Source organism: Chiloscyllium plagiosum, chromosome 24 (genome assembly GCF_004010195.1).
Source record: "Chiloscyllium plagiosum isolate BGI_BamShark_2017 chromosome 24, ASM401019v2, whole genome shotgun sequence".
Taxonomy (NCBI): Eukaryota; Metazoa; Chordata; class Chondrichthyes; order Orectolobiformes; family Hemiscylliidae; genus Chiloscyllium; species Chiloscyllium plagiosum.
Genome location: NC_057733.1, coordinates 52145345 through 52163675, shown reverse-complemented (window position 1 = coordinate 52163675; position 18331 = coordinate 52145345). Strand labels below are relative to the sequence as shown.

General features: G+C 45.8%; 2 protein-coding genes across 2 annotated transcripts in view; one reads left to right on the top strand and one right to left on the bottom strand.

Annotated features, from left to right (window-relative positions):
* The window catches only part of tefm (transcription elongation factor, mitochondrial), a 101752-nt gene that overhangs the window by 37225 nt on the left and 46196 nt on the right, over positions 1-18331 (bottom strand). The gene's annotated exons all lie outside the window — the stretch shown is intronic.
* adap2 (ArfGAP with dual PH domains 2) overlaps positions 10660-18331 on the top strand; it is a 29749-nt gene continuing 22077 nt past the window's right edge. The window contains exon 1 of the mRNA XM_043715113.1: positions 10660-10836. Coding sequence (XP_043571048.1) covers positions 10749-10836 — 88 coding nt within the window. The 5' untranslated portion in view covers positions 10660-10748. The remainder of the gene's footprint in view (positions 10837-18331) is intronic.

Here is an 18331-nt window from a genome sequence, read left to right as displayed (position 1 = left end):
TTTACAAAATTATGAGGGACAGGGATAGGATAAATAGACAAAGTCTTTTCCCTGGGGTCGGGGAGTCCAGAACTTGAGGGCATAGGTTTAGGGTGAGAGGCGAAAGATATAAAAGAGACCTAAGGGGCAACTTTTTCACACAGAGGGTGGTACGTGTATGGAATGAGCTGCCAGAGGATGTGGTGGAGGCTGGTAGAATTGCAACACTTAAGAGGCATTTGGATGGGTATATGAATAGGAAGGGTTTGGAGGGATATGGGCCGGGTGCTGACAGGTGGGACTAGATTGGGTTGGGATATCTGGTCAACATGGACAGGTTGGACCGAAGGATCTGTTTCCATGCTGTACATCTCTATGACTCTATGACTCTACTACTGATGTCAGGCTAACCCATCTATAATCTCCTGTATTTTCTCGACCTTTTTTAAATAGAGGGGTTACATTAGCTGCCCTCCAATCCATCGGAACTGTTCGAGGCCCTATCTTTTCACTTTTTATCGATCCTTATGTCCTTCTTTGTTGAAAGATGCAGTTCCAGCAATAACCAGATAATCTTTTTCAGCAGGATGGCTGAGGGAAGATTCTTGTTCAAGACATGAATTCAACTTTTCCTGTTCTTCTTCAAGTAGGTTTGAAATTCTACAATTATAGCCCAGGATCTTTCAACAGCCAGAGGAAACCCAAATGAACACAGCACCTCCAACAGTGCAGCACTCCCTCAATATTGATCCTCTGACAATGCGGCACTCCCTCAGCACTGACCCTCTAACAATGCGGCACTCCCTCAGTACTGACCCTCTGACAGTGTGGCACTCCCTCAGCACTGACCCTCCGACAGTGCGGCACTCCCTTAGCACTGATCTTCCAACAGTTCAGCACTTCCTCAGTACTGACCCTCCAACAGTGCGGCATTCCCTCAGTACTGACCTCCGAAAGTGCAGCACTCCCTCAGCACTGACCCTCCAATGGTGCTGCACTCCCTCAGCACTGACCCTCCAACAGTGCGGCACTCCCTCAGCACTGACCCTCTGAAAGTGCAGCACTCCCTCAGCACTGACCCTCCGACAGTGCAGCACTCCTTAGAATATTATGTATTGGGGGGTCAAGGATGCCATAATAATGGTGATGTCTTCTTAGACAGAAAAGTGAGACTGGAAAGTAATCAAAACAGGAGGCAGATTTAACTCAGGCTGCAGTCAAAAAGTAATTTATTGAGTCTTTTGTAATACATATTCTTTCTAAGTTCATGTGTCCACATGGGTCACACACGTATAGGCAAACCAAACCATCTCAACCAAACCTGAGTGAGGATTCGCCCATCCTTAAATTTATTTTTATTGTTTATTCATGGCAAGTGGGCACTGCTGTAATTTATTACCCATCCCTTGACAAGGTGATGGTGAGCTGCCTTCCTGAACTGCAGGCAGTCCATTTAAAGTCTTACTCTGTGATGTGGGTTAAAGACATTCAACACAAAGTCAACATCCCCATCTGGGCAAATACCAAGGTAACCTCACTGTGATGATTGGAGGAAGGTGCTGATAGTGAAGCCCCATGACTCCCAAAGTCATCCGTTAGTATAAATGTGACAAAAACAGTAAGTGTTGGAGAAACTTCGCTGGTCTGGCACCATTTGTTGAGAGAGAGAGAGAGAGAGAGTAAGAGACATAATGTTTCAATACCTTTGACTCTGAGAGTGGGAGTCACTGAAGTTAGAAAGGTAATTCCGTTTTTCTGCTGAGAGACCTGCTGAGTTTCCCCAGGGCTCTCTGTTCTCATTTCAGATTTCCAGCCTCCACCGTTCTTTGTTTTATATCAGAGTAAATGTGTTGACTTAGGACCAATCATGCTTCCTGCATTGGATTGGATAGATTTTTGTTGGAGAAGGCTACCGAGGAATATGCAGAAAAAGTTGCGAAAGAGATTGAAGTGCAGATCTGTCACATCTAATCATGTGGTAGGACAGGTCCATGGGCTGAATGGCCTCTTCCTTCTTTATTCCTGGCATTGTCACCATGATCCAGTAACAAACAAACAGACTCATGACTATCACTGACTGATCTCACTGAATATTTTGAAACTGGTTTTTCCTGACCTGACAGGAATTTGATGCTGGAGGTGTGTTCATATTGTTAAATAGAATTTCCCGAACTAGGAACGTCACCATAATATTAAAATGGATACCTACATCAGGCTCCTCCTTTTTTATTACAGTTCTGCCTTCAATACCATAATTCCAAACAAACTCATCTCCAGACTCCGATACCCAGGTCTCAGCTACCCTCTCTGTAACTGGATCCTTGACTTCCTGACCCATAGACCGCAATCAGTAAGAGTATATGACAACACCTCCCCCACTGTGCCCCGCACGTCTACATACTCAGCCCCCTACTATACTCCTTACACACTCACATCTGTGGCCAAATTCCACCCCAACACCATTTACAAGTTTGTTGATGACATCACCATTGTCAGTTGGATCTCAAATAGCAATGAGACAGAGTACAGGAAAGAGATTGAGTGCTTAGACAACAATCTCTCCATCAACATCAGCAAAACAAAGGAGCTGGTCATTGACTTCAGGAAGCGGAGTGGAGGGTACATCCCCGTCTGCATCAATGAAGCTGAGGTGGAGATGGTGGAGACTGTCAAGTTCTTGGGAGTGATGATCATCAACAATCTGTCCTGGTCCACCCATATAGGTTGTGTCCACAATGACTCTAACTAATTTGTATTGATGAACCATAGAAAGCATCTGATCTGGATGCATCACAACACAGTACAGCAACTGGTCTTCCCAAGACCGCAAGAAACTACAGAGAGTCATGAACATAGCCCAGTCCATCACGCAAACCAGCCTTCCATCCACTGACTCCATCCATACTTCCCTCTGCTTCAAAGACCCTCAACGATCCCTCCCACTCCAGTTATACATTCTTCCACCCTCTTCCATCTGGCAGAAGATATAAAAATGTTAATACATGTACGAACAGATTAAAGAACAGCTTCTTCCCCATTGTTATCAGACTTTTGAACAGACCTCTCAAGTGTTAATTCTGATCTCTCTCTCTCTCTGCACCTTCTCTACGGCTGTAACACTATATTCTGCACTCTGTCCTGCTACCCTGATGAACTTTCTATGGTACAATTTGCCTGCATAGCACATGAAACAACACTGTTCACTGTATCTCAGCACCTTCCTCCAATCATCACAGTCATCACAGTGAGGTTACCTTGGTATTTGCCCAGATGGGGATGTTGACTTTGTGTTGAATGTCTTTAACCCACATCACAGAGTAAGACTTTAAATGGACTGCCTGCAGTTCAGGAAGGCAGCTCACCATTACCTTGTCAAGGGATGGGTAATAAATGCCAGCAGTACCCACTTGCCATGAATAAACAATAAAAATAAATTTAAGGATGGGCGAATCCTCACTCAGGTTTGGTTGAGATGGTTTGGTTTGCCTATACGTGTGTGACCCATGTGGACACATGAACTTAGAAAGAATATGTATGACAAAAGACCCAATAAATTACTTTTTGACTGCAGCCTGAGTTAAATCTGCCTCCTGTTTTGATTACTTTCCAGTAAAAATGCCAGCAGTACCCACGTGCCATGAATAAACAAAAAAAATTGTGACAACAATAAATCAATCAACCGATCATGGATAAAGTGACTTATCTGATTTCAGGTCCACTCACACAGCCACCTACCACTCTCCCACAACACCACGGCTATCCATCCCCAACCTCATATAATTGGGCATTTTCTGAGGAGGAGGCATTGACTGAGGAATATTGCTGTACTAATGAAACCTGAGGGATCTCATGCGGAACAATCTAGAAATTTAACTGTTGAAAATTGGGACTGCAAGATGTTGACTCATTGAGATTACCCAATGCATTCACTGAGCTACAGGTACTGCTTACCTCAGCTTTTGTCACTGGTTCTGAAGCCCAGTATTTCTATGAGGCAAGAAAGAATGAATGGAATCATAGAATCATGCAGCACAGCACAGGCCATTCAGTCCATCGAGCCTGTCTCCAAAAAAATCTACTACCTGAATTAACCTCACTTTGCCAGATTAGACCCATACCTTAAATGTTACAACACTTGAAGCGCTCATGCTGAGTACTTTTTAAAGTATGTGAGGTTTCCAGCCTCAACTACTCTCCTCGGTGGTGCATTCCAGACCCCCACCACCCTCTGTGTGAAAAGACTTTTCCTCAAATCCCCTCTAAACTTGCTGCCTTTCACTTTAAAACTGTGCCCCCTTGTTCTTGAACCTAGAGAAATGTTGTCAGCTGCTGTGGTGTAAATTTGAACACAGGATCCAATGACAATTCGGTGACACCACCACATCCCATGTAGATCTCAGGAATAAGTAAGGTGCAATCACTATCATGGGGCTATATTACAGGCCATCATGCTAAAATGTAAAAACAACATGGCTCTGGCACTGGATGATTTTAATTTCCCCAATATTCACTGGGACTCCCTTAGTGCCTGGGCTTTAGATGGAGCAGAATTGTTTGGTGTGTCCAGGAAGGGTTATGGAAACAATATGTAGATAATCTAACTAGGGAAGGGGCCAAACTATATTGGGGAATGAGCCTGACCAGTTTCATAGGGGGAGCAATTTGGGAACAATGATCATAATTCCATAGGTTTTAAGATAGTTGTGGAAAAGGATAAGGTTGGTTCCTGGGTGAAGGTGTTGAACTGGAGACAGCTGTGACACACCTGATATGTGGGAGGCTAAGGGGTGACCTGATAAATGCATATAATATTATGGGGGGCATGGATAGGATGGGTAGATGGGGTCAATTTCCCAGGGTGGAAATGTCAAATACGAGGGAACATGGCTTTAAGGTGAGAAGGTGAAAGTTTAAAGGAGATGTGCGAGGAAAGTATTTTACACAGAGGATAATAGGTGCATAACAGCAATGGAACAAACTGCTAGTGGAGATGGTATGAGCAGATATGATAAGCAAAGTTTAAAAGGCTTTTAGACAGATACATGAACAAGCAGAGAATAGAGGGATAAGACCATGTTCAGGCAGATGGGGTTAGTTTAGAATAACATCATGGTCAGCACAGACATGGTGGGCCGAAGGGCCTGTTCCTGTGCAGTACTGTTCTATGTTCTACATCGCACCTTGCATTACCTCAGGATGTTCCAATGCTCTTTAGTTAAATAGTTTTTCAAGTGTATTAAAAGCAATTAGCAACTGCACAAACAGCAAAGCAATAATGACAAGATGACCCACATTTATTGTTGAGGTATACATTGGTCAGGATACCAGAGGTAAATCCCATGCACTATCTCAAAGTTTCTTGGGATTGTTTAATGTCTGTCTGAGAGTATAGATAGGGCCTTGTTTCATTAAAAAGACAACACAGCATTTCCTCAATCCTGCTGTAGTATATCAGTCCAAAGTATTTGTGATTAAGCCTTTGGAGTGGGCCTTGAATCCACAACCTTCTTACTCTAAGACAACAAGGTCACCAATGCAGCCACAGGTGGTACTCTGGTTGAGTTTCTGGATGCTTAGCTGGAGTATCCAGACTAGGTGGATCAACAATCCCACTGGAGAGTCACAGTCTTCAGAAATAAATTTGTTTCAAAAGATTGAAGCAAATGCTAGAACAGCATTCTCCAACAGAACACAATCCACTGGGAATGTCACCACAGGAATGTCATTATTACAAGTTAAGTAATCTTGGGATGTTACCAGATAACCTGGTCAGGCTGAAATCATTTGGGAAATTTGTCTAATGCAGGACATTAAATAAATTACTGGCCCAGAGGGAGGGAAATCCCAAGAGGCAGATTTTTCTGTAACCTGTGCATCAAGAGTAGTTTAATCGACTTATCTTAATCTCTCACATATTCTTCCAATTCCCCATAACTTCCCCTGAGAGTGTTCTTCCCTTTCAGATACTACTTCCTGGTTAACTTGGCAAACCTCCAGAATCTCGGCCCATATGATATTTTCATTATGGACCAAGCTGCACAGTCAGTACAGGCAGGGTGTTGAGCTGCATGAGGCATCACAGCCAGGCCTGACTTTGTGTCACTGAAGCATTCATACGCAGTTTGAGCAGGCCGTGTCAGTGACATTGTTTAGGTGTTTGGGGAGATCTTGCATGACTTGTACTTGAGCTCTCTGGGCTCAGAATTTACTTGCTCCAAAAGACGTCCCCCCCCCCACCCCCCATACCCCCGTCTATCTCTTTAATCTTTACCCTCTGAGATATCAATACTCCCGCAATTCTAGTCTCTTCAGCATTCCTAATTTCCATCACTCCGCCATTGGCAACCATACCTTTGACTCTTTGGATCCTAACATCTGGGATTCCCTCCGTAAACCATCTGCCTTGCTTTTAAGATGTTCCTTGAAATTAATCTCTGACTGTGCTTTTGATCCTCTTACGTCATTCAACACCAGATTTTGTTGAACTTTTGCTCCCTCAAAACACCTGGAGATGCTCAACGTGCTAAGTGACTGCAAGTTGTTTGTGTTGTTATTGGGGGTTAGCTGGTTTTCCATTGAATTGTTAAATCAGGGTCCCATCCTGGCAGACAGTGAGGAAGACCAGGATGGGTCATCCAGGCTAATGTCCCTCCCTCAACAAGAACAGATTCACCCACCTCCTCAGAACAGTGGCAGCTGCTCGAATCTAATTCATTGATTGTGAAGGGTTCCAGGACTCACAGGGACATGACAGTTGCTACGGAAATGCAAGATGGTTTTGTTGATCCTAAATCTTTTCTTAACTATTTCCCGAATCCATCTGGTCCTTGATCCCCCTTTCACCCAACACATTCCCTTCAGAGAAGGCCTGGTGTAGGGAACATCTCCGAGACACCCGCACCAATCAACCAAATCGCCCCGTGGCTCAACATTTCAACTCCCCCTCCCACTCTGCCGAGGATATGGAGGTGCTGGGCCTCCTCCACCCCCGCTCCCTCACCACCAGACGCCTGGAGGAAGAACGCCTCAATTCCGCCTCGGAACACTTCAGCTTATCTCTCCACGCTTCAGGCTCTCTGCCTTTATTCCTGATGAAGGGCTTTTGCCCGAAACGTCGATTTTGCCTGTCCTCGGATGCTGCCTGAATTGCTGTGCTCTTCCAGCGCCACTGATCCAGAATCTGGTTTCCAGCATCTGTAGTCATTGTTTTTACCTCGTGTTCTATTATCAGCTGTGGGGAAGCTGCACTCAGACAATGACACTGAAACCACACAAATTCTGCAATAAATGATCTTCCTGGCATCAAACTCCAAAGTCCAACTTCCATTCATGTGGCCAACTGATCCGGCAATGACTACTCCCACCCCCACTAGCTGCAGGTTTCACCATGCCCTCACCTCCCTGAATTTATAAGATGACGAACTGAAGATGGATGTTCCTTCCCTGATTGGACAACTGACATAGATCCCAGCCCTAACAACAGCTTGAATTTAATTAGCACCTTTAACATATGAACCATCCCAATGTGCCTCACAGGGCATTATCGGAGAGAGTATGGCACTAAATCACATGTGGATATGTGATGTAAGGTGCAGAAGGGAAGAGGGCATGACCCGGAGATGGGGGTGGGGGGGGGGGGCGGGGGGAGAATGGTTTCTGGAGCTCAGGGCCCAGGTGATAGGAAATGAAGGTGCAGAAGGCAGCAGAATTAGTGAAGCGCAGACATTCGAATCACAGAATTACTGAAGTGTTGTGGAGTAGAATGTGGCCATTTTGGCCCATTGTGTCTGCACCAGTTATTTTACCTAGTGCCAATCTCCTGCCTTTTCCCTTTTGCACTAATATTTCGACCCAAATAATCTTCTGATACCTTCTTGAATGCCTCAGTTGAACCTGTCTCCATCACATTTCCAGACAGTGTATGGTAGACTCTAACTACTTGCTGTGTGAAAATGGTTTTTCTCACATTACCCTAATTCTTGGAAAGCAACTGGACCTCAAACAACGACAAGAGAGAATATTGGGAAGTGATTGAGTGGTAGGGGCATGGTGTAAAGACAATAGTCTCTCCCTCAACATCAGCAACATGAAGGAGCTGGTCATTGACATGAAGAAGCAGAGTGGAGAGTACACCCCTCTCTGCACCAATGGAGCTCAGGTGGAGCTGGTTGAGAACATCATGTTCCTGGGAGTGATGATCATCAACAATCTGTCCTGGTCCACCCACATCGATGCAATGGTCAAAAAAGCACAGCAACATCTCTAATTCCTCAGGAGACTAAGGAAATTCAGCATGTCCACAATGACTAACCAATTTGTATTGATGCACCATAGAAAGCATCCGATCTGGATGCAACACAACACAGTACAGCAACTGCTCTTCCCAAGACCGCAAGAAACTACAGAGAGTCGTGAACATAGCCCACTCCATTGCAAACCAGCTTTCCATCCATTGACTCCATCCATACTTCCCATTGCCTCAGGAAAGCAACCAACATAATCAGAACCCCCACCCCAGTTATAGGGTCTTCCACCTTCAGGCAGAAGATATGAACAATTTAATGCAGTTTTAATATGAACAGATTCAAGGACAGCTTCTTCCTCGCTGCTATTAGACTTTTGAACAGACCTCTCAAATGTTAATTCTGATCTCTCTCTCTCTCTCTCTCTCTCTCTGCATCTTCTCTGTGGCTGTAACACTGTATTCTGCACTCTGTCCTGCTATCCTGATGCACTTTGTATGGTATGACCTGCCCGAATAGCAAACAAAACAATACTGTTCACTGTATCTCGGTACAAGTGACAACAATAAATCAAACTCAAAGTAAACTACGTTAAGTTTTTGCCCTTTTGTTTTTTTTTGTTCATGAACAGAAACAGCTTCTTCCCAACTACTCTGTCCTGCCTGCTCATGATTTTGCAAACCTCCTCTCAACCTTCTTCTCTTCAAGCAGAACGGTCCCAATATCTTCAATCTCTCCTCATCGATGAAGATTCTTATCTCTGAAACCATTCTAGAAACCATTTCTATACTCTCTCCAATTCATTCATATCTTTCCATAATGTGGCACCCACCTCTGCACACGATACTCCAGCTGAGGCCTAACAAGTGTCTTGTACAAGTCCAACATCACCTCCTCGCTATTGTATTGTTAATATGCCCCTATTAATAAAGCAGAGGACACTGTATGAACTTCTCTCTCCACCTGCCCTGCCACCTTCAATGGGCTGTGCACTTACACACCCAGGCCTCTCCCCTGCAGCCCCTGTTGCAGGGCTGCAAGGGCTGACAGACATTCAGCACTGGATTTTCACTGGGTGACAGGTGAATAGAGGTAATGGTATCAGGATTGTTTTCTGTCCCCAAATCTCTCAACAAGGGGTTAACGGCCACCTTTTGGACTTTGAAAAGGGTTAACCCAAACCACCCGCCACACCCCGCCCTTATTGAAAAGGAGGCAAAAGCTCCCTATCTCAGGGTTGGGCTCTATCCTGGGACGGGGGCTCTATCCTGGAACAAGGGGAATTATCCTGGAACAGAGTGATCTATCCTGGGGACAGGTGGCTCTATTCCAGGACAGAGGCCGCTATCCTGGGACCGGGAGCTTTACACCAGGGACAGTGGGCTCCATCCTGGGACAGGGGGCTCTACCCTGGGGCAGGGGCTCTATCCTGGGGATGAGGGTCTCTATCCCGGGACAGGTGTCTCTATCCCAGGACATTAGATTAGATTACTTACAATATGGAAACAGGCCCTTCGGCCCAACAAGTCCACACCGACCCGCCGAAGTGTAACCCACCCATTCCCCTACATTTACCCCTTTACCTAACACTACAGGCAATTTAGTTAGCATGGCCAATTCACCTGACCTGCACATCTTTGGACTGAGGGAGGAAACCGGAGCACCCAGAGGAAACCCACGCAGACACGGGGAGAACGTGCAAACTCCACGCAGTCAGTCACCTGAGGCGGGAATTGAACCCGGGTCTCTGGCGCTGTGAGGCAGCAGTGCTAACCACTGTGCCACCATGCCACCCAAGGGTCTCTAACCTGGGGATGGGGGTCTCTATCCCAGGACATGGGGCTCTATCCCGGGACATGGGGCTCTATCCCGGGACAGGGGCTCTATCCCAGGACATGGGGCTCTATCCCGGGACATGGGGCTCTATCCCGGGACAGGGGCTCTATCCCGGGACAGGGGGCTCTATACCGAGACAGAGGGACTCTGGAAAATGGTCAAATAATCAGGAGATAATTTTTCAGACCGTGGGTTTGGATTAAAGTGATCTTTTTAAAAAGGTGATGTTATGGTATTTAAAGTCTCCCCCAGAATCCGTTCCTTCAGTAAAACCTGTCACTCTGAGTTCACTTGGCCCCAACAACCGAGATTCACATCTTACACTTGACCGAAAAGGTTTTGGAAGGACCTGGAAGGTCGACTCCACGCCGGATTTTCAGAGCACCGTCATTTGTATCTGAATATTGCGGTCTCTGACCCGGGGGCAGAACTGGCGGAAGGACCGGAATTAGAGAGAGAGAGAGAGAGAGCAGGGACTGGGATTCAGGAGATGTGCCTCCCGCCGAGAATTGGACAGGGAGGAGACTGGGCTGGCTATAAGTGAGAGGGAGGGAGTTAGACAGGGCTCAAGCAGCAGGCTCGCTCTCTCTGTCTGTCTGTGTGTGTGTGTCTCTGTGTCTGTCTGTCTGTGTGTGTGAGAGAGTCACTGGGAAAGGGCGGACGGCAGTCGCTCTGCCTCAGGAGCTGACGATGGGAGACCGGGACAGGAATAAGAAGATTTTACTGGAGTTGCTGAAAGAGGGAGAGAATAGTCGCTGCGCGGACTGTGGGACAGCAGGTCAGTCGCTGGAGCTGCCGGGGAGTTTTGGATTGATTTCATTCACTGTCATTCCATGTTTACCCTTTTCCTTCACTACATCCAAGTCTGTTAGTGCCTGTGTCCCAACTTGTGCCAAATCCCAGCTCCCTCGCCCTCCCCAACCCCCATTTCTGGGATATTCACCCCCCCCCCCCCCCCAGTCTTTCTCTGCTGATCCCATTCTGGTTTCTGACTAATCCCCCTGCGATTGGGATCACTCCGCTCTCCATTGACCAACCTTTCAGATGTCATTCCCTGTCAGCTCCAGATCTCTGCTCTCTCTCTCTCTTTCTCAATTCTCTCTCTCTCTCTCTCTCTACCTCCGTCCCTAACGTCTCAGTGTGTCACCTGGTACCAACACGGTGTTTGTCCATCACTCTTGTCAAGCGCCCTGGACATTTAACTATGTGAGAGGTATGCTAGAAGAATGCAAGTAATTGTTGTTGTTGTAGCAGACAACGTCCAATCCGCTAGCCCGGGATCCGCTCCTATCGCGGTCGATGGTTTCTGAACGGCTGACTCGTACAGTCTGAGCTCACTCTGTGTCATAAGCTGCTCTCTGTAACTTTCAAATTGAGATCAGTGGGAAAAAAAAGGCATGGAGGAACAGGGAGAGAATTGGATTAGAACAGGCGAGACTGGCCTCCCCGTGTGACCCGGGAGTTTCCCCAACAGTGAAATCAGGAATCACAGAATTCCTACTGTGTGGAACCACGCCATTCGGCCCATCGAGCCCACACCGACCCTCCGAAGAAGACCCCAGCGAGACACCATCCCCACCCTGTAACCGTGCATTCCCAATGGCTAACCCACCTCACCTGCACACTATGGGCAATTTCCCTTGGCCAATCCACCCTTACCTGCAGTATGGGGGGAAGCCGGAGCACCCGGAGGAAACCCAGCAGACATAGGGAGAACGTACAAACTCCACACAGACAGACACCCGAGGCTGGGATCGAACTCAGGTCCCTGGCGCTGTGAGGCAGCAGTGCTATGCAAGTACCAGATATACTGTTATACATGGTGAGGCCTATCGGATGCTCATAATATATAATACTCCTTGCACAATGTGTGGACAATCGTAAGGCTGAATCTCCCAGGGTCACCTCTGCAGAATTCTGCTTCACATTAGTAAACAGGATGTCTGATGAGATTACAGTTTCCAAACAATCATCCTTTAAGTACTGTCACTTCAGTAAGTTAGTCTCCAGTCTGTAACTCTCTCCTTGGTGTCTGTTATTCTATATATAAACAATCCTGAATCCCTCAATTATATTCGAGTCTGCAACTCACTCCTGGGCATCTATTATTCTGTATCTGATATGTTGTATATAAATTATCGTGAACCCCTCGATTGGATTACAGTCTGTAATTCACTCCGGGTATCTGATATTTTGTATATGAACCATCCTGAAACCCTCGATTACATTCCAAACTGTAACTCACTCCCCGGCATCTGTTATTCTGTATATAAAATACCCCGAACCCTTTGATTATATTCCGTCGGGAACTTACTCCTCAGGATCTGTTAATCTATATATAAACCCCACTGAACCCGTCTTATAGATTCCAGTCTGTAACTCACTCCTGGTATCTGTTATTCTACATATAAACCCCATTGAACCCCTCTTACAGATTACAGTCTGTAACTCACTCCTGTGTATCTGTTATTCTACATATAAACCCCATTGAACCCCTCTTACAGATTACAGTCTGTAACTCACTCCTGTGTATCTGTTATTGGTCATTTAAATGTGTCTTGGGAAAGGTTTTATTGCATGATGGCTGACTGAGGTGTCATGCACCCGGGTGATTCAGATGAAGCCACAGTCAGTTAAAAACTATCAATAAATAACTTTTTTTTCTTTGCAAGTATGCTTTGGTTTGGTAAAAATAGTAAAGAGCAAGTGAAATATCCAGCCGACAGGAAACATGTGTAAAGTGAACAGCAACAGTTTATCAGATGCGAGTAAATACAGAGCTGTAGGCAGTTGATAAACCTACAAACCACTGGGTCCTGTGTCCAAAACAGAGTCAGCCTTACTGTTTTCTGCAGCAGCTACAGCACAGGAGCTAACCTCATACACACAGCTCCAACAAAATTACAACAGCGGCTACACTTTCAAAACCACTTCATTTGGCGGTCAGAGCCTTTGGTTTGTCTTGAGACGGTGAAAGTTGCTGTATAAATACAAGACTAGGTGACCACTTCACAGAACACCACAAGACTATAAGACATAGGAGCAGAAATTAGACCATTCAATCCATTGAGTCTGCTCCACCATTCAATCATGCTGTTAAGCTTCTCAACCCCACTCTCACACTTTCTCCCCGTAACCCTTGATCCCCTTGATAATCAAGAACCTATCTATTTCTGTGTTAAATATACTCAATGACCTGACCTCCTCAGCCTTCTGTGGCAGTGAATTCCATAGATTCCCCACACTCCGGCTGAAGGAGTTTCTCCTTCTCTCCATTCTAAAAGGTCTTCCCTTTACTCTAAGGCTGTGCCCTTGGGTCCTAGTCTCCTCCCAATTGCAAACATCTTCCTAACATCTTCTCTGTCCAGGCCATTCAATTTTCTGTAAGTTCTATTAGATTCCCCCCTCAGCCTTCAAAACTCCATCGAGTATAGACCCAGAGTCCTCAAACATTCCTCTTATGCTAAGCACCTATATTCTGCCCACAAAAAATGACCCTGAGCTTCCTTCCAGTTGCTTGCCACTTCAACAGCCCACCCTGTTCCCTGGCCAACAACTCTGTCTCAGGTTTGCTGCAGTGCTCCTGCAGAGCTGAGCACCAGGCTGGAAGAACAGCATCTCGTCTTCTGCTTGGGAACTCTACAGCCTCCTGACTCGATATCAAGTTCGACAATTGTACGGCTTGAGGCACCTTCTCCCATGTCTTTACTCCACCTCCACACACCAGACCATGTTATCACATGGTCTGCTATTACACACTATTGATCATTAGCCACTAATAGTCACCATTAGTAACTATTCATTTGTCCAGGCTGATGGTTATCCACTCCTTTGTCTGTTCAATTGTCCTTCTCCCTTTTGGCTCTCTCTCCACCTATCATTTAGTTTTTACCCTCTCTCATCACCCTTTCTTGCATAAAATAAATTTACTAGCTACCATCAGTTCTGAGGAAGGGTCACTGGAACTGAAATGTTTATTCTGCTTTCTCTCCATAGATGATGCCAGACCTGCTGAGCTTTTCCATTAATTTCTGGTTTTGTTTGTAATATTAAAACAAAGTTCAGCTGAGGAGCTGGCTGACAGCTTTATTTTGATCCTCTCTTCCTTCTGTCCAGAGGAATTTCCGATCGGGGATTTCCCCAGTCACCTTTCAGAAAAACAATACTCCTGTCTTTCAAAATGTCACTGAGTTTTCTGTTTAAGGAACAATGGCATATAAAAATCAGATTGAACAAATAGTGAGCTGCTTCATCCCCATTAGGGTCACTGCCCCACTCTTGAATTCATCCAATGCAGTAGGTGTGTGTGTCCCTGTGTGTCTGTGCACTTGTCCGGGTCTGCGTGTGTGTGTGTCTGTATCAGTGTGTGTCCATTTATATGTGTGTCTGTGTCCATTTGTGTGTGTGTGTCTGTGTCTGTGTCTGTCTGTATTGAACATCTTTCCTTGACCTGTTTTATTTACTTTTACATTAAAGGTATTGGACAAATACAAATGACTGTTTTGGTTGTTAATCGGTTATAACCACAACCTTCTCCTCTGGCTTCACATAGCACCCAGAGTGAGGACACACTCAAGCCTCTCCCTTTCAGCTCAGTTTTAAACCTGGGTAAAAGTTCCAGTAAAGAACAAATGCAACATGTTAAAATAAAGAATTGCATTTAAATACTGTCTTTCATGGTCACTGGATACTCCAAAGCACTCTGCAGTCTCTATACTGCATTTGAAATAGAGGTAACACAGTAAGCATACAGAAAGATCCCACAACTAGCAATGCACGATTTGTTTATGTAATGCAAATTGAGAGATAAATATTGGCCTGGCACCAGGAATAATTCCCTGACTCTTCTTCAATATAGACCCCTGTGATATCTTATAACCAACTGAGGGAGTGTTTATGTAATTTCTCATCTATTAAGAAGCCACCTCTGACAGTGCAGCCTCCTCTCAGCACTGCACTGGAGTGCTAGCTTGGATCTTCCCCTTGAGACTCTGGACTTGAGCCTATAACCTCTCGGCTCAGAGATGAGGTTACTCACAGTCCCAGCTGAGACCAAGTGTTTGCTGTTACAGTTTTGACATTGTGCTTGTGTTTCTCAACCACTTGTTCATCAGGTCAAGCGACAACAGCAGTGACCTTGATTGCTGTCATTTCCCACCCTTTATAGTGGGCAGGGTTGGGAAGTTCTAAATTTCACACACAAGTCCAGAATCACCCTGCCTTCTGGGCACTGTAGCAGCTCCAGGATAGGGAGGGTGAGGAAAACAACACATCAGCCAGGAATCCTGTCTTCCTGCATTATCCATTAGGAATGTGCTCACAGGTATGTGACAGAATCAGACTGTGTGGGCGGCACGGTGGCACAGTGGTTAGCACTGCGGGTTTAATTCCCGCCTCAGGCGACTGACTGTGTGGAGTTTGCACATTCTCCCCATGTCTGCGTGGGTTTCCTCCGGGTGCTCCGGTTTCGTCCCACAGTCCAAAGATGTGCAGGTCAGGTGAATTGGCCATGCTAAATTGCCCGTAGTGTTAGGTAAGGGGTAAATGTAGGTTGCGCTTTGGCGGGTCGGTGTGGACTTGTTGGGCCGAAGGGCCTGTTTCCACACTGTAATGTAATCTAATCTAAACAGGACTAAAGGCAATCGTTACCGAGATAGTTAAAAACAGGTTTAACTAGAAGCACTAGCTTTCAGAGCGCTGCTCCTTCAGGTGGTTGTGGAATATAAGATCATAAGACACAGAATTTATAGCAAAGGTCTACAGTGTGATTTAACTGAAATAATATATTGAAAAATATCTGGATTGTTAGTTAAGTCTCTCATCTTTTAGAATGACCATGTTGGTTTCAGTTCTTTCATATGTAAATCCCAGAACTTTTTTAAAAGTTACATTCTCAAATGAACTTTAACAATAGGTGCCATGTCAGCTCAGATAATGCATTGAAGGTATGTGCATTCAGACTGATTCTATTTCTAAAAAAGGGATTTAAAGAATCTTACATGGATTCATGCAGTTTTTGAGCAAAATAAAATGTAATTCTGCAAGTACAAATTCACTTCACAAACTGTATATGTGCATGTGGGTGTGTGTGTGGGAAAAGGGATATGAGTGTCTGTGAAGAGTGTGTGTGAGTGTAAAGGGGTATAAATCTGTGAGAGGATGTGCGTGTGGGTGTGTATGTGTGAGCGTATGAGAGAGAGCTTGTGTATGAGAGAGGGTCTGTGTGAGTGTATGGATGTGTGGGTGTGTATAGGCGAAAGTGAGGACTGCAGATGCTGGAAACCAGAATTTCGAATAGAGTGGTGCTGGAAAAGCACAGCAGATCAGGCAGCATCCGAGGAACAGGAAAATCGACGACTTGGGCAGGAGTCCTTCATCAGGAATGAGACTGGGAGCCTCCGGGGTGGAGAGATAAGTGCAGTGGGGTCACCTACAGTGTGACATGAACCCAAGGTCCCAGTTGAGGCCCTCCCCAAGGGTACCGAATTTGGTTATCAGCCTCTGCTCGGCCACTTTGTTGCCTGTCCCGAAGTCCACCTTAGAGGATGGTCACCCAAAGGTCTGAGGCTGAATGGCCTGGACCGCGGAAGTGTTCTCCGACTGGGAGGGAACACTCCTGGCTGGTGATTGTTGTGCGGTGTCCATTCATCTGTTGCTATAATCCAGTTGTACATCTCAGTCCATAACCGGCGGGCAAGGACTATGCCATTGTTCACGCAGAGTCAAAAAGTGTGGCGCTGGAAAAGCACAGCCGGTCAGGCAGCATTTCAGGAGCAGGACAGTCGATGGTTCGAGCATAAACTCTTCATTGGGAATGTGGGGGAGGCCCAAGGAGGGTGAAAGATAAGTAGGGGGAGGGTGGGGCTGGTGGGGGATGGTAGCAAGGAATACAATAGGTAGATGAAGGTGGGGGGGTTGATGGTGATAGGTCGGAGCTGTTGCAGTGTGGATTAAAGCAGGGAGCTAATTGAGGTGTATTACAGGAATCAAAAGAATTGATAAAGAGAAACCATTTCCTTTGGTGGAGGTGTTGGGGCGGGTGAGGGTCAAGATCATCTTAAATTTTGAGCTGGGTCATTCAGTGGCGATGCAAGGAAGTACCTTCGACACACAAAGCAGAATGGAATTCTGGAACCTTCTCCCCAAAAAGGCTCAGACTGTTAAGATGATCATTTCTATAGCCCGCAATGTCCTACTCCTATGCTTCCACTGCAGTTTATTAGATTAGATTCTCCACAGCGTGGAAACAGGCCCTTTGGCCCAACAAGTCCACACCGACTCTCTGAAGAGCAACCCACCCAGACCTATTCTCCTATATTTACCCCTGACTAATGCACCTAACAATTCGTGCAACTTAGCATGGCCAATTCACCTAACCTGCACATCTTTTGGATTGTGGGAGGAAACCGGAGCAAACCCACGCAGACACTGGGAGAATGTGCAAACTCCACACCTACAGTCGTGAATAGCTCTCATATCACCACCCAGTTTCAGGGCACATGTGGCTTCACATCCTCAGCAAGAGCAACACTGGGAGAAAGGCGATACACTGGCAATCAGTTTAGAGAGATTGGATACTGTATCAGAATCAGGTAGACCTTGCTCTAGCTAAACAAGCCACTCCCATATTTCCGAGAAATTAAAGCAACTCAGCAACATTGGTGCAAACCCTCTGGGAGCTAAGGGGAAGTGAAATTTCAAATTTTCTTCTTTCAAAGGTGCACAGCTTCTAAAAATACATCACGTATTTACTGATATTTACAATTCAAAATGTTTAGGGTGAATCCAAAACAACAGCTCTTTCCACAGATGTAGTTACTTACTAAAGATCAGGAAAAGCCAGGCCTTTCATGATCACAGGTCATCTCAAACACTTTACAGCTAATAAGGTACTTTTTAAGTCTAGTTGCAAATGTTAAAAATGAAACAGCTAACTTGCACACAGCAAAATCCCACCCTGTAACAATGTCCTGATCATCTTTCCTTTTCAAGAATGCTGTTTGAACGATAAATATTAACACAGTGCTCTTTGTGCCTGGAATCTGTTTTGTGCAGCACTGTCCTTCTGACAGTGCGGCACTCCCTCAGCACTGACTCTCCAACAGTGCTGCACTCCCTCAGTACTGACCCTCCGACAGTGCAGCACTCCCTCAGTACTGACCCTCCGACAGTGCAGCACTCCCTCAGTACTGACCCTCCGACAGTGCGGCACTCCCTCAGTACTGACCCTCCGACAGTGCGACACTCCCACAGTACTGACCCTCCGACAGTGC